Raw genomic sequence first — 17,588 nt, 5'->3', positions numbered from 1 at the left:
AAAAAATCTATTTTTACTCCTCATTTTCTATAGCATTTAATAACTGTAGGATTGGACATTATGTGAACAAATATGGATCATGAAAGCAATGAGCACATTACATGCTGTTTAAGTGTGCGAATATTTGAATCAGATATGCATACATCCATCTTATACAGCTTTCCACTTTCCACCCACCTGTCCCCATGTGATCAGCTAATAGGATGTAATGAGTATGTGCATGTCAGTGGATTGATGATATTACTGCACTCCCAAATTCAAGAAACTGCTCCCTGCACCAGCAACCAACGCTCACATTAGTGTTTGTAGTCAACTACAATGTCAGAAGTGACACCAATGATGGAATAATGAAATGTCCCTACGCTATACATTTCTTTTATGTATGTTTTTCACAGCTTTTATAATCTGTTTATGGGATATCCATGTTTATTCTGCACTTCTAAAGATAATTTTAGAAAATATAATGATCAATAAGTCAGTCTGCCTCGTCATAGTTTTCAGTTAAGGATGAAAAAGCGAATTGACCAAAACCGATAATAGTTAGTCCGAAACTTAAGAAACATAGAAATGAGGCAGGAAGGGTATAATTTCTGCTTAAGGCCTCCTTCACACGGGCGACAAAGTCGCATTGCTACAATGCTATGAATCGCATGTATGTGAAGCCCATGCTTTCCTATTCTTGTTACTTCACACATGCGATGTTTTGTAGCATGCGACATTCTGACATAAAAACCTCTCGGCTCGGCGATAGGCACGCAACTTGTAAGGTTTTGTAGCCCATGTTTCCCTATGGAGCCTTCCTCTCTGTTGCAGTGCATCGCACAATACGCAATTTTCGTGCAGTGCGATGCAACTTTGACAGTAGGAAATTCTAGTAAAGGGGATCGCAGGTGCGACATTACAGACCCTGGGGACATTGACAGCGGGGTCGCTAAGGGGACATGGTAAGGGGAGATGGGCGCCCACACTGACAGCAGTGCTGCTGGGAGAGCGGCGGCGGCAACAGTCAGAGCACCAGGGCAGATGGCAGCGGAACACTCACAACAGGAGAACGCAGTGCTCAGTGGCAGGACCTGTGAGGATGAGGATGGGGAGGCCAATCACGAAGAGGGGGTGTCACCAGCCTGTCAAGCACCCACAATCTTGTCTCCACCCTTACTTCCTGGTGGTGACAAGATACAATAAAAGTCAGACCTATCCAAGTAACACATTATTTATCCCACATGGTAAATATTGTCAGAAAAAAAAATATGCGTCAGTGCACTTTTTATGTTCACCCCGTCTCCAAGAAAAAAATTAATAAGCGGTCAAAAAATGTATGTACTCCAAAAGAGAAACTAAAGGACATCCCGCAAAAAAATGAGCCCTCAGGCAACTAAATTGACAAAAAAATACAGTTATGGCTATCAGAAGATAGCATCAAAAATATTTTATTTTTTAATAGCAACGGAGCAAAAAAATCTCTAACTTTTGTATCGTCATAAGCGCACTGACCTGTAGAATACAGTTATCATACTATTTTTGCCGTAGTGTAAAAACATTGTAAAAACAGGACAACCCCCCAAAGAATTGTGTTTCTTTTTTTCAATTCAGTACATTATACGGTACGTTAAATAGTACTATTGAAAAAAAACAACTTGTCCTGAAAAAAACAAGCCCTCATACATCTACTTTGATGGATAAATAAACAGCTTATGATTTTTTAAAAGTGGGGAGTAAACAATAAAAATGCAAAAAAAAAAGGCAGTGTTCTTAGGGCTTATTTATACGAGCGTATGCTGACTTCGTTTATACGGCCGGCCGATATACGCTTCCATCTAAGCAGTTCCCCACCCTTCCCTCCCCCTCAGCGGCTCTCTGACTCTCTCCTCCCCTCTGGCGTTTGCAATGGGAGGGGGCGGCTCTAAGCTCAGCTCTGTCCCGCCCACTCCCATTGCTAGCTATGGACAAAGGGCAGGAAGGGGCAGGAGCTTAACTCCACCCCCATCCCGCCCACTTGCATTGCAAACCGCTCGGAGTGGAGGAGAGAAGCAGAGAGCCGGTGAGGTGGAGGGAAGGGGGGACTGCTCAGATTAAAGCGTATATCTGCCGGCTGTGAAAACACCGCCGATTTATGCTCAAGTAAATGAGCCCTTAAGGAGTTAAGCCAAGAAGGTGACCTCTGTTCATATACCCTATTAGGATTCCCCCCTCTTTGACTTGGAATGGAGAGCAGATCTACAAGAGCAACTTCCCATTCTTGCAGTTGTCTTTGTATGAAGCTAACTTCACACGTGTGACCGCGATATTGGCCGTGAATCACATGGGATTTTTCCGCGAATGTGAGGCGTTATTATATCACATCCGCCTTGCATCACTAATAGTCGCAGCGGAGGATCATGGACTTTCTCGCATTGTTTTCAATGGGGAAATTCGCATGGCATCGCACCGCACATCAGAGTTAAGTTATTCGAACCCGCCAATAATGGTGGGGCAGATGACTCTCTAATGTATATTGGTGTGACTTGGCTTTCCCCCAACAGATGATGTCTGGTAAACAAGGATTGGGAATGTTGATTTTCATCACCTGATCCTTTTCTTCCCAAGGAGATAAGCCCATGTGAATGGGGAAGCCGGAGCAAACAGCTGTCAGACGAATGCTTGTTCATCTGACAGTTTTTGAAGGTGTATGGGGGTCTTAGACCCAACGTCCACAGGCGGACTTGAATTGCAGAATCCACATGAGGCACCAGTGCGGATGATCCGCAGTTCAAGTCGCCCATAGAGAAACATGGGTGTCCTCAGCTGAATTAAAGCACGTGCATTTGTTTTGTAGACCTTTTGGTTCGGAAAACAAATCGCAGTGTGCTCCATTTCAGTGTGGTTCCTGCACCGACGGCTTCTATTGAAGTCAATAGAAGCAATCCCAATTGACATTGCAGATGGGCCGTGGATTCCGCGGGAAAGCAGGAGTTTAAAAAAACCTACAAAACTCTACAGAGCATGTGCGGCAGCACGCCAGCTGGCTCTCACGCACACATCCACAGTGAAGATCCGGACAGGTATGCGCGGTCTTCAGCCCTGGGCAGGGTCGGATTCCGCTGCAGTCTCCCGCATTCGGAATTCGACCCGCCCATGCACATGTTCACAGTGTCATTAGGGGTTCCATTCATATTTGGCAATCCTGGCAGATTTCAGGAAAAAGGCTATTGGTGCACGTAGCACTAATCTTTCTGGCGAATGACAGATGCAACAAAGGAACTTGACAGTCCCATCAGATATCAGTTGTTTCCATCCTATGACGGATCCACCAGAGTGTTGGCTTCCATTATAATCCGAACCCACGACAGTAACGTGAACAGTGCCTAAAGCCTTACAGATCATACTGTCTTATTTTCCTATTTAGATAAGCAGTCTAATAACAACCTCAGGGATATGTTAATGGTTTTTCTACTTTCTGTACTTCCATATCTTTTTACGTTCATATGCATTCAGGTATACACTGTTTTTCTTGATTATAGCATTAAACTTTTGCTTTGCATGAGCGATACACTTTATCTCAGCAGAGTAAATTACTTTCTACCATCTATATAATGATCTAGCTGAATACCTGCTTTATCTTTCATGCCCGCATGTGATGCTGCAAGTTCAGAGCTCGGTAGCTGTTAAGTAGAGCTCAGTGGCATGCTTCATACTTTATCCTATGTGTCTGTATCTTCCTCCCCATGGTTTTCTGACAAAGCTGTATAAGCTATGAATTCTGTGAAGGAATTTAGATATATAATATTCCAATAATGTCATTTTTATCACTGAACTCACTTTCACTCCCCCACAGTAAGCCAAAAAAATGTCTGAGCTTTGTATACCAATGAGGCATCGAAGAGCCCTACTATATTGTCTGTCTGAGCTTAGGAGTCTGGGACTGACACTGCAATAAAGAGCATGTACCATTTGCTGGCTTACTGCATGTGAGTGAATGGGAGTTCAGAGATAGTAATTACATGGTTGAAATCTGTGTCTATTTAGGTATTCACACATTATAGTAGCTCAGAGCTGTTTTTCATGGTGACAGAGTAGTAAGCCATCATAAAACACGTTACGAGGCAGAAAGCCTCTTCATCAGGGCAGCTGGGGTTAAGGCTTACTATTTATACTGGCTTATTACTTTTACCATTAAATAATTAAGACTTGATCCTTCACTTCTTGTTCTCACTCGGAAGGTTGTGCTGGGAGCCTGATATTTTCTCACACCTCTTGTTTCCGTATGGTTTCACGCCAACTACCAGTAGGCATACATCTGGCTGGCAGCACCTCCATTTAGCCCATTGATGCAATCAATGGCCTCACTATAGCCTTCACCTCCAGGCACCACTATAGGATTGTCTAGTCATCCTTTTCATCCTACAATAGTCTTATCCTGGTAAGGATTAGCGGGGCTCCGGTGGGCAATATGAGGTCTAGCTGCCAATTACTGGATCTGATTTGGGGCATTTTCACATGGGCAAGCGTGATATTGGGAAACTTGGACTGATATCAAAGTTGTGAACCTGAAATTCTCCCTGCGATTGTGATACGTTCTGCAAGAAAAATGCATCGCATCACTGCACATGTGATTTCCACATGCATGAAAATCGCTTCTGTGAGTACGATGCATTTTTTTTAATGCTCCCATAGAAAAGAATGAGCATGCTCTATTGTAGGGTGCCTACCCACAAGTTTTTTTTTTCTGCCACGAATTCGCTGCGTTTTTTTTCCAATTGTCAATGGGACTTTCCAATGTTAAAAACGCAACTTGCGTTTTTGGTGCGTTACGTTCCAGGAATGATCGCACGTTCATGTGAGTACGGCCAAATACTCTTGATTTTTACCAATTCTTACCTATTCGGGTACATGCACACAAGCTTTTTTTTACGTCTGGTTTTCGAACCAGAAAATCGGAAGGTAAAGACATCTATTGATCTGAATGGATGTGTTTATACGGGCTTCTTTCTACTTGGATGAATAGTCAGAGTAACATAGTCACAGCAGGTCCTATTGCCCATTTAGAGAATAGCACAAGTCAACGAGTGGTGTCCCGCACATGGGATGTCCGCAAGCTGTCCGTTCTGCGTTGCGCCAGGTGCAAACTCTTTTAACTCCCATGTAAATACACCCTTACACAGATCGGAAAACTCCCACGCAAAGACTTCCGTCCCGGCCATCAAACTGATGCGCCTCAGTGGAAATCAAAGGAAATTTGTGCGAAATCTAATCACACGCTGTGCTTCTACATTTTTTACATTTCATAAATTACTTTCAATATGAGACGAGAGGTAGAAATTGGAACTTATTAGAATCCTTTCATTTTCGCTACAGCTCTGGTAAAAGCACCAGACGCCCATTAAGGACATATTGTAGTCTGGAGCGATATTACAAGACGAGCGCAATTCTCACAGGTGTGAATCCACGCAAATAAATGACAATAACATTTAAAGTCACATGGCAAAATATGTGCAAAGTGGAGGGAGCATTTCAGTTGCAGACTTCGATGTAAGCGTATGTTCATACGGCGGAATCAAGCTTGGATTTTTCCGTGGGGATACTGCCTCTGAAATCTGAGCAGAAATCCGCAGTTCAGCAGATGTATGGCTGCGGATCCTACATGAAAAAAAACTCAATACTCACCTGGTCTGCGGCGTCCCGATGCCTCGCGATGGTCTCCAGCAGCGCTGCGGCAAGCTGCAGTGTCATCCACGCTTACATATCAGTTTCTTTCTGGTGACGGGGCTTTGAATACCCCACCTTCAGCAAAGCGAGCACTGTGATTGGATCGAACGCTAGCCAATGACGCACCCTGAATAACCATGGGTGCATGATGTTAATTTCCCATAGCTATAGGATCTGCTTTTATCTAAAGGAGTTGTCCTACTAAAATAACTTATCAAAAATCCACAGGATAGGTGATTGGTGGGGGTCCGTCTACTATGACCTCCACCGATCATGAGAACGAGGGACCTGAGTGTGCCCAAATGAATGCAGTGGTCACTGGTATGCATTAACTGGCCTTCACTTCTATGGGACTATCACAGATATCTGATCAAGAGAATGGGGGTCCTCGGTGTCCCTGAATGAATGGAACTGCAATCCTGTGTGTGCTCTACCACTCCATTGTATTCTATGAGACTGTTGGAGATAGTGAGTACAAGTGCATCCCATGGGTAGGTGATAAGTTATTTTTGTGGGACAATTCTTTTAGTTGCTTTATATTCTGACTCATGGAAGACGTCCTGAGAAGGAAAATGCCCTCCAAGACATTGATACAGTCTAAAAAAGCAAATGAATGGATAGGAATCGTCTTTATGGCACAATCCTTGCAAGATTACTGATTAATATGAAATGCAGAACAGGTCCTAGGCCTCCCTCACACAGACATTTGCAGAAACGCAGCATTTTTTAATGCTGTGTTTACTACGGTTTCAACAGCGCTGGCTCAGCTGAAAATGCAGCCAAGGAAGCTGACAAAAAAATCTGTACTCACCTAGCTGGCGCCGTCTGGGTCCCTGCTGCTGCTCTCCGCAACTCTGGGCAGGCTGCTGGGCACTTGTCAGTGCCGACGCAGTGTCTTTTGCTAGTGACAGGGTTTGAAGACCACACTTCCAGAAACCGATTGCTCTGAATGGCTGAGCGCCACCATTGAATGGCTGTGATTGGTTCATCGAGCACTAGCTCCGATTGGCTCAACCAGCACTTGAGGAACCAATCAGAGCAATCTCTTGCTGGATGCGGGGTCTTCAAACCCCGTCACTAGCAAAAGATGCTCCGTCGGTGATAACAAGTGCCCGGAAGCCTGCCCGGAGCTTCGGAGTGCAGCGGCAGGGACCTGCATGGCGCCTGCTAGGTGAGTATTACTACTTTTTTTCAGTAGTGCAGCCAGCACTTGTGTTTAGTGCTGCTAAAATCGTGGTACCAAGTTGTGCCACGTTTTCAGCTGCACTGAAACAGCAGCCCATTCATTTCAGTGGTCGACGCAGGGCTGAAAACGGCCAAAGATAGAACATGCATCGCTGTCAAAGCGCAGCGTTGATAATGCGGCATTTTGACGCTTGTGTGTCCCATTGAAACGAAGGGGAGCGTTTAGTGCAGCGCTAAACACTGTACAAAAACATCTGTGTGAGGGAGGCCTTATAAATATCATTTTATTATATGCCTTCATTTTGATATCAAAGTCATAACAATATTAGGTTTTGATCACACTTCCTTTTGCTCGTTCTGTTCAGGTGTTATGTCATAAAGGCTGGAAAAAATAGTGCAGCGTGCTGTGCTATCTTTTCCTGTAAAACAATGGAAACCCTGAGCAGAACCTGTTATAGCACTGCACAGTCTGCATGTATTCTTTTAATCATTTCCCAAGACTGAACCAACAACAAAAGGAAACATACTCTCTTATACAATCAACACAAAGACATTCCTTCGTTATCTAAAAGCAATCCGATTGGTTACATTTTACTGAGCCGGAGGGGTGGAATGGGATGAAGAATTGTATTACACAGACACAGTAACTCTTTAACCCTAGAACTGCTGTCTCATCTCGTGCCCCAAAATGGGCATACTTCTGCCCTCCTTCTTACAACACCCACCAGCTTACTTGCATTAACTTTTTCATATCCAGATCCCATCTACCACAACAGAACTAAGATCAATAAATCAGAATTAAAATCAGTACATAAATACAGCACCAAAACTAAGATCAGTACATAAATTCAGTACCAAAACCGAGCTCGTAATATAAATGCAGCACCAGAACCAAGCTCATGAAATAAATACATCATCAGAACCAAACATAAAACATAAGTACTGCATCAAAACCAAGCAAATGACATAAATGCAGCACTAGCACCAAGCTCAGTACATAAATAAGGAACTGGAAACAAGCACCAGAACCAAGCTCATAATATAGATGCATCACCAGAACAAAGATCAGTACATAAATACAGCACCAGAACCAAGCTCATTACATAAATATAGCACAGAAACCAAACTTGTGAAATAAATGCAGCACCAGAACCAAGCTCATAACATAAATACAGTATCAAAACCAAACTGAAAGCATAACTACTGCAAATGACAAAAATACAGCACCAGCACCAAGCTAAGTAAATACATAAAGAACTGGAAACAAGCACAGTACATAAATACAGTACCAGAACCAAACCAAACTTATAACAAATACAACATCACAACCAAGCTCATAATATAACTACAGCACCAGAATCAAGTGAATGACATAAATATAGCACAAGAACCAAGCTTGTGAAATAAATGCAGCACCAGAACCAAGCTCATAACATAAATACAGCATCAAAACCAAACTTAAAACATAACTACAGCACCAAAACCAAGCAAATGACATAAATACAGCACCAGCACCAAGTACATAAATAAGGAACTGGAAACAAGCAGAGTGCATACTTTCAGCACTAGAACCAAACCAAACTTATAACAAATACAACATCAAAACCACGCTCATAACATAACTACAGCACCAGAATCAAGTGAATGACATAAACACAGGCTCACAAGCAAGCTCAGTACATAAATAAAGAATGGAAACCAAGCTTAGTGCATAAACACAGTACGCGAACCAAGCTCAATACATGAATACATTACCAAATCCAAGCTCAGTACATAAATACAGCTGCAGAACCAAGCTCAGTACATAAATACAGGACCAGAACCAAGCTCATAACATACCTACAGCACCAGAACCAAGCTCAGTACATAAATACAGCACTGGAATCAAGCTCATAACATAAATACAACATAAGTACCAATGGTATCCTCTGCCCTATATCACTACCTGACCCGCTGTCGTCCCCTTTCCCTACATGCTGGTAGCCGACTCCCTGTGAGGTCACACTGGTTGCACGTAGCTAAGGCTGGCCATTTTGATCATTTTATAACAGAACAATAGAACGAAAAATAAGTTAAGTTCACTATTGTTCATATATCATATGTAGTAATATTATATATGTGTCAGCTTATGTGTTATTACAAGCACCTGCCGTCAGGGACTGACCATAGTGCTGAGCACAATAAAGATGTCACCAGGCTCAGCAGCAGCTGGCATTTCAGGCTTACTTGCCACAAAGGGTTAAGTTTGAAGTATTAGACTCACAAGATTGATGCACAGCCGTCTGGCAGTGCAGGGTTAAGCTCTGTGCATATTAGTGTTGTCTTCTCAGTCTCCAGGCAACGCTGACATTAATGAGGGACGTCAGATCCGGGAGAGACCAAGAGATTCACTGAGAGACACCTGTGACAGTCAGGGACAAGGGGAACAGTGAGATAACTACCTGAGAGAGCGGGGAGAGTGGCCGATGGAGGCAAGTCTATCTGCGGAGGGAGATGCAAACTAGGGAAAAGCAGGCAATTCCCAGAATTCATCCGAGTGCTTCTATCAAATCATCGGAAAGGGTAAAAGCTATTTAGTCCAAGTTGGAGAGTATGCTAACAATATAGAAAACAGTGCCGTCGTTGGAAATATACCCGTCTTATGTCATAACGAGCCGTTAAAAGTGAGGAAGAGACATTTTTTTTTTCCATAAACGAGAAATTTCACGAAGCAATAGAATCACAGGAAACGGAGTAGCGAAAGCCTCTGCTTCCAAAACGAAGACCACAAACACCTTACATGCAAGACTTTATCATCTACCTAGAGACTGCTGAGACCGGTCTCCATAGGAAAGAGAGAGTCGGAACCAAAAAGAGTGACCTGAGCAATAGGACAGATGGGGAGAGACATCTGCCGCGTCTGATCTTCATCACCTGTATCTGAGAGGTATGGAATGACACCTGTTAGACTGTGAAAGGATGACAAGAAGACGTGGAGAGATCTAAGCGACCGAGAGATGTGTTTTGCAGAACGAGAAACCAGGTGAGTCCAACAGAGCCCGAGGGGCGGAATGGGACGAAGAATTTTATGTACTACTTGTAAGAAAATGCAGAGGGGATATTGAAAATAGACTTTATGAAATTAGAACTACAACCGATCATAGAGCCAGAAATCCTAGAAGAGGGATTTAATGCTTGTTGCAAAGGTCCCCGGTATTTGTTGTGGCTGGCAGAGAACGTTAGATAGGGAGGAGGGCAGCAGACCCAGAGAATCACCTTGAGAAATAGAGAAGACGGGGAGGGGGAGGGAAGACACCGAATGAAGCAGAAGCAGAGACTTAAAACACTGTGAACGACCGAGTCTTCCAAGAGAGCTCGTCCGTAAGAGAGAATGGAGAAAACACTAGCCCATAAGATGCCAGGGACCTTGATGTTAGAAACTGCAAATATGAAGTCTAGAAGGGCAAAGAGGGTTGAATCCTAGAAAGCGTTGGAGATTACAAATAGCTTGAAGAGGGAAAAAATTGGCTGACGGCATGTAAGAGCCCAAGAGGAGATCAAGATGTTTTTTCTTCTTCACAGGTCCGTGTGAAGAACACTGCACAGAAGGTCTGGCAGACAGAAGTGCCTCATGGGACCATTAAAGTTGCCCACATGAACGATACTATGATATTATCTGCAGCCATTGGGCAATGAATTCAGAGACAGGTACTCTTCACCCCTCGCCAAGGGGCTCCATACACCAATCTCTGACAGGGTCCATCCATTCTTCATCATCGGGCTCAATATGCTCAGGGGACATCGGACGTGTCCTCTCCTCAAATGTCCGTCGACTGCATGGAGCTCTGAACCGACTGCTAAGTGACCCGGAGCGGGAACAGCTTTTGCACTGTTTGAGACTTTACCATTCTCGAAGAAATGTGTTTGACCTGGTGAGAACACTGCGCCTTATATTGCGCCCCCAAGACCAAAGGCAACTTTTCCCCATGCTACGTCTTGTTATCCCACGGTCGGACCAACTACTATTCGACCAGTATACATCAGAAGGGTTGTACATAAAGGACTTGAGTCCAGGATCCCCCGGATTCAGTGGAATTTTATGCGATGGAGTTTCGGCAAATAGCACCACAATTTCAGGGACGGCTAATGTCTTGACTTCACTGTTACCAGGCACAAAACCCGTCTTTAGTATTCCGGTAACAGTAACCGCTCCTTCTCTTAGTAATTCAAGACAAGGGACAGTTCCTGTTTTTAGCCCGTCAGTACCAGGGACAGCTCCTGCCTCTAGTAATCAATCACTTGGTCCTAGTTTAGTAGCCGGAGCGTCATATCCTGGGGCAACAACAGGTTGTAGTCATCAAGGCAACACTACTGCTGGCACCAGGTCCGAGGTTCGACAAGTTATACTTAAGCGGAGCAAAAACCAAGAAGGACTTGGCTTTAGCATTCGTGGTGGCGTGGAACATGGAATTGGTATTTATGTGTCACTGGTTGAACCCGGTTCTTTGGCAGAAGCTGAAGGACTGAGAGTTGGGGACCAGATTTTAAAAGCAAATGGGCGATCGCTTGACAGAGTCACCCACAGCGAGGCGGTTAAGGTAAGGTACTGTTATCTATTTATCACATATGTAGACAAAACTCCAGTTTCATTGACTTATTTAAGCTAGAAGTATGTCTGTCAAGCTGTCAACCCTGTAAGCGAAGAGTGCTGCCAGACAGATTAATGTGCAGGTCTCTGCTGCGTCAGGTACCGTAGAAGGCAGTAAGCTGAGATCACATGCTCTACAAAATTGTAACCAGTCCGCGGGTGGTGGTGTGACACAGGTTCGGGATGGCGCGACGATGACCAACAGTGGCAGAGGCGGCACAATTTTTTATAAAAAAATAAACTTTTTCTTAACGAACTGTTAATAATACTTTTGCTCCATAGTAGGGTATGGGTACTTCTAACATTTCATAATTTAACCGGAAGAAGTCACACAATAATAACATGTCTCTGTATCATACATTCCGCGGCATGCGGAATCCATGCACCATAAGTGCCAGGTACATCTCCTTCATTTTCCTTCAGCGTCTCTGGCCACCATGTGCAGGACACATAAGGAGCTCTTCGGCGGGACTTTGTAACATCCGGTGACTCACATTTTAGTAGTAATACGCCATACTAAAACGTTGTACTCCGTACTATCTCTCCAAAGTCTGCGCCATGACTACCTCGTGGCTAACGCACCGTAGGTGCTAAAGTATATCCTAAATAGAGATGAGCGAGCGTACTCGGAAAAGCACTACTCGCTCGAGTAATTGGCTTTATCCGAGTATCGCTGTGCTCGTCCCTGAAGATTCGGGTGCCGCTGCGGCTGACAGGTGAGTCGCAGCGGGAAGCAGGGGAGAGCGGGCGGGAGAGAGGGAGAGAAAGATCTCCCCTCCGTTCCTCCCCGCTCTCCCCTGCAGCTCCCCGCTCCGTGCCGGCACCCGAATCTTCAGGGACAAGCACAGCGATACTCGGATAAAGCAAATTACTCGAGCGAGTAGTGCTTTTCCGAGTACGCTCGCTCATCTCTAATCCTAAACTTCAGACCTCTACGTCACTGCAGACTCATGTACCATAGGTGCGAAAAGACATCTCTCGTACATTTCCACCTCACATCTCTCAATGGTATATAACCCCAAACTGCCTTGTCCCCTCTCACAGTACACTTTACATCATTACATAACTTGGCTCATTGATTTACTATATACAGTGTCTCTCACTAAATAACCGGTAACTCTAAACACGGCATCATCAACCTTACATCACAGTCCCTTTGGGGAGATCCTCCCCTAGTTACATCTATAGGTCATAGTCTATGTAGTGTGCGCACACTAACCCGTCTTACGTTATTCATGCAACCTTAATCAATTTAAGGTCCATGGTGCTGTCATCTTTTTTGGGCATCAATTCCCCTGAGGGAAGGGAGGCTACATTTCCTTCCACGTGGTTTGTCGTTGGTGCGGCATCTTTGCCCCTCTGGTCATCAGGGACTCCTCTGGTGGTCTCTAGTGCTGCTACAACCATAGCATGGGGACAGCGCCGCTCTGTTGCCCCTGAAATAGCTACCCCAATGATCTGCTGTGTCTGTCCGCCACGCTCTGCTGCTGAACTGACCTCTCTCAACGAGTCTCTCACTGCTGCTCTCTGTGTTTATGATGCAGCACAGACCCGTGTGGTGCCAAAAGTATGGAAGTATGGGAGAGGGGCTGGGACTAAGCCCTCACTATTCCCCTATCATGGGACTGGTCTTCGCAGCGGTGATGCGTCTCTGGTACATCACCTAAGGGGGCGGAGACCTTAGTCTCTTCACCCTCTATAAGGCTCAGCCAAAAAGGCGCCAACCAGTGGCTCCATCATGACGTCTACAGCGCCTGTTCTCTGACTCCCTATCCTGGCCGTGGCTCTGGCCTGCAGAGGGGAACAAGCCTATCGGCGCTCTTAAGACTGCTGCTAGCATGGCTCCTCATCATTCCTGTTCCCTTTCCTGACTGGAGGGGATGGGCTTGAACGCAGAATGCCAATCTATTAGTAAGGGGGAACACAATAGCATTACCCCCTTACAAAACAAGTAAACATAGAGAGTTTATGTCTATAACAGTACAATCTGGTAAAACTCTACCCATATCAATAAAACTTTATATATACTCTTTGTCAAAAAATATCGCGCCCCTAGAAGAAGTTGTCAATGTGCTGCAAAACTCTGCATGCAGTTACATCTCAGTCAGATATACAAATGATCAGAGTTGTGGTGATTAGATGAACGGTCTTGCCACCTGAGGCACTAAAAGTGGTTCCCCCCTTGGCCTATAAAAGGGTCTTAGAGGCTCCTTGTGTGTAGTGACCTCTTCTTCCGCTTGTGTAGAGCTTGTTGACAACTAGACGCCTCTACAACACAGAGAAAAGATTTCACCCTGGTACCAGAGTCTGAGAGGAGCACCTTATTGGAATCTGAGAAGCTGGATGGTTGTATTGACGAAATGTCCCCCACCGGCTGTTCTAACCAGACTGTTAGCAGGTGTTGAGACCAGTGGATGTGTGAGGGCACCCAAGTTGACCGGACTCAGGAGGCCCTCAACAGACCATCAGTAGATGAGATTGTCCCACAAGCATGAGAGGCTTCAACTGTTTTGTTGTCCACCATCTAGAAACAAGTGGCACCATCGTTACAGTCCCTATGTCTGTTGGAACCATTTATAGGTGCTTGGTTGAAGGACATTGGGTCTCATGGCAGCCATTACATGTACTGCCTACATTTGCAATGATGTGGTGAACAACTAAACTGGACTATTACGGAGTGAAACTGGTTTGTCTTCAGCAACGAATCTAGGTTTATTTTGGGAACTAATGGCGGCCGTGTTTGTGTCTGGAGACCTAAGGGTGAGCGCCTCAATCCTTCCCCCACTGCTGGTGTTATAGTCTGGGGGTCCATCACATACAATAGGCAGTCATCCCTAGTAGTGGTACAACGACAGCTCAATGATATGTTCAGGACATCCTGCAGCCACATGTGATGTCTCTCATGGCTGCTTCCAAGGGGCATTTTCCAAAAGGATAATGCTCGGCGCACACACAAGGAGGTCAGAGGAATGTTTCCACAACATTGTCACACTTCTGTGGCCTACTTGAGCACCAGATAGTTTGCATGGTCTAGAACCTCAGTTACAATAAATGCAGAGCAATATTATGCAAGATACTATAAGGAACCCATATACCTCCATGTCCACCTGTATCTCATCTTACATCCAAGCTAGAGGCCACCCAACCGGGTACTAGAGCCTCCATACCCACCCATATCACATCTTACATCCAAGCTAGAGGCGATACAACAGGCTACTAGAGCCTCCATGCCCACCCGTATCACATCTTACATCCTAGCTAGAGGTGATACAACTGGGTACTAGAGCCTCCATGCCTACCTATATCACATCTTGTATCCAAGCTAGAGGCGGTACAACAGGGTACTAGAGCCCCCATGCCCACCCATATCACATCTTACATCCTACCTAGAGGCGGCCCAACAGGGTACTAGAGCCTCCATGCCCACCCATATCACACCTTACATCCTAGCTAGAGACAATACAATAGGGTACTAGAGCCTCCATGCCCCCCCATATTATATCTTGTATCCAAGGTTAAGGCGGTACAACAGGGTACTAGAGCCTCCATGCCCACCTGTATCACATATTGTATCCAAGCTAGAGGCGGCCCAACAGGGTACTAGAGCCTCCATGCCTTCCCGTATTACATCTTGAATCCAAGCTAGAGGCGGTACAACAAGGTACTAAGGTCTCCATGCAGGCGGTACAACAGGTTACTAGAGCCTCCTTCAAGGGGTCAGTTTTCTGCATTAAATTATCATTTTGCTCTGATATTATAATCACTTAATTTCAACGTTCTAAATTATCACACCGGGAAAGTGTAATTCCATTCCGACAACTCCTTCTGGGGGAGGGATGTTTTCTGATAATAGAGTGTATTTCATTAATATCTGCATTTTAATGTGACAGCTGAGATGCAATTTGCTGCACAACATGACAAAACATTTGTAGATGTATAATGTATATGTAAATGATACCTTTACAAGCCTAAGCATGTGTGCAGAATACGATTCTCAGCATGGATGCTGTTGTATCATCTGTTCTATGGGTGTCATAACTTTCAACAATGAAATAATATTCAATACTTAAAAACTGTGCTTCTTATGTAACAGGACAGGACACTATATGATGTCCAAATCCAAAAAGGAAGCAGTCAGGGGGCTCAGAAATTGTCAGATCCCCCTGACTCTGGACTAGAAGATTTTTTTTTTGCGGAATACTGCATCTTACGGACAGAAAAATACTGTAAAAATGGCGCACACATGTTACAAAGGTCATATAGTTAGCATTGTTTAGGCTGCCGGTCGCTGAGCACACCAGCTTTCAGATATTTAATAGATGTCCTAATTTAATCTGGTCGATTTAATTACCAATGCCTGCAAGAGATTACACTGGGCAGTTATAGTTGCTCGAAAGAGCCAATGTAAGTAACAGTTGTTCTTTGTAATCCTGACCACCAATAGAGCGACTAGCGATAATTTGCCCACTAGTCATTTTTTTTCAGCTTATCTAAAGAACAGTTGCTGGTTGGGGAATTATACACTGCAGGACGCCTGCAAATCCACAGCTGCGGAATTCCACACCAAAATCCGCAAGTCTAACTGTGGATTTTGATGCAGAATTGCAGGCAGGTTTTTAAGCAATTTTTTAATTCCGCATCAAAATCCTGTGGATATTTGTGCAGAATTTTCCACGGCTTGCGGTGCGTTTTTTAGCATGTTCCGTCCCCATGTGAAAGGTCCCTTAGGGCCGACAGATGGTTCAGATTTCTGCGGGCCAATCCACCTCTAATCACTAAGCGATGATGGTTCCTGTGCAAGGCCGCCTGCACACGGGCGGGTGGTATTCTGCATGTGGAATCCGGCCCTGGCAGCAGCGGCGTCTGCATGTACTTGCTTTCTTTTTCTTCATCTGTACTACAGATGGTACATGCGCAGTGCAGTTTTTTTTCCCCCGAATGCCTGTTTTTTTTGCTAGGCGATGATGCGGAATCCGTGACCTTTCTGCAATGTCAATTGCAGAAGGGCTGCAGATCGGACGGCTTCCATTAACTTCAATGGAAGCCGTCCATGCGGAATCCGCGCAAAATGGAGCATGCTGGGATTTTTCCTCTGCGAGCTGAAACCGCAATTGGTTTCCGCTCGTGTGCAGGAAGAATCACTTTTCCATAGCATGCTATGGAAGGTATTAGCTGTGGAATCCGGAGGCGGACGCCCTTTCCGGATTCCGCAATGCAAATCCTCACATGTGCAGGCGGCCTTGTACCTGTGCTTTAAGCACAGGTACATTGTTGCTTGGACGACCTGTCGGGCATCTGCACCCAACAGGTCGCCCCATGTCAAAGGGCCCTTACTAGCATAATGTTCACGAAATGTGTGTCAGTGACTTGACTAGTTAATTTAGGATGACAAGTGCAGAATTTCAAGGAGGTATTTCGAGGAAGGCCTAAGGCTGCCCTATATACCCGCAGGTCCCTACAGAGGAACTCTAGGATTCCCCTTATTAATACTGATTCTTTTCCTGTACTCATAGCACTGAACTTTTGCTGCACTTGTGCTGTTTGTGCTAATATACAATGGCCATCCCGAATAAGCTGAGTATGAGTACAATATATTGGGTGAGTACAATACATTAGGTAGACAATGCCGCTATCCTGGAGCCACTGATAAAAGCAGAGCCCAAATTATTGCAGAACTAAAAAGCTGCCAAAGCTGAAGAAAAGACATAACTGGCAAGGATTTATGCGGGTAGTGACTGGCACATACTTTGTAAGACCACATCGGCACAAAAAGGGTTCTCAGGACAGCTTTTGTCTAATTGTTAGGTTTCTAGCTATTATTAGGTTTGCTCAATGCCTTATTGTCGCTAGTGCCTGGAGATAAGTTATCGACTCCTTCTATGGAATATTTTAAACTAAAATTTACACCGAATGGCCAATTTATTACAATCCTCAAGTAGTGCGTTGGACCACCTTTCATCATCAGAACCGCAGCAGTTTGTCATGACATAGATCCCACTAAGTGATTGTTCTGCAGGAATATTGGCCCCCTGCGGACAGGAAGCTTCTCTTGGTTGCTACAAGAGATGGAGGCGCTGATATGTTTTGCCTA

General features: G+C 44.8%; 1 protein-coding gene across 1 annotated transcript in view; it reads left to right on the top strand.

Moving 5' to 3' along the window:
• Nucleotides 1-9,270: 9,270 nt before the first annotated feature.
• Nucleotides 9,271-17,588, top strand: part of WHRN (whirlin) — a 165,174-nt gene continuing 156,856 nt past the window's right edge. Inside the window, exons 1-2 of the mRNA XM_066580713.1 lie at nucleotides 9,271-9,892; nucleotides 10,432-11,447. Coding sequence (XP_066436810.1) covers nucleotides 10,542-11,447 — 906 coding nt within the window. The 5' untranslated portion in view covers nucleotides 9,271-9,892; nucleotides 10,432-10,541. The remainder of the gene's footprint in view (nucleotides 9,893-10,431; nucleotides 11,448-17,588) is intronic.

Source organism: Eleutherodactylus coqui, chromosome 10 (genome assembly GCF_035609145.1).
Source record: "Eleutherodactylus coqui strain aEleCoq1 chromosome 10, aEleCoq1.hap1, whole genome shotgun sequence".
NCBI classification, from domain to species: Eukaryota; Metazoa; Chordata; class Amphibia; order Anura; family Eleutherodactylidae; genus Eleutherodactylus; species Eleutherodactylus coqui.
Note: the sequence above shows the minus strand (reverse complement) of the source record. Positions and strands in the feature narration are given on the sequence as shown.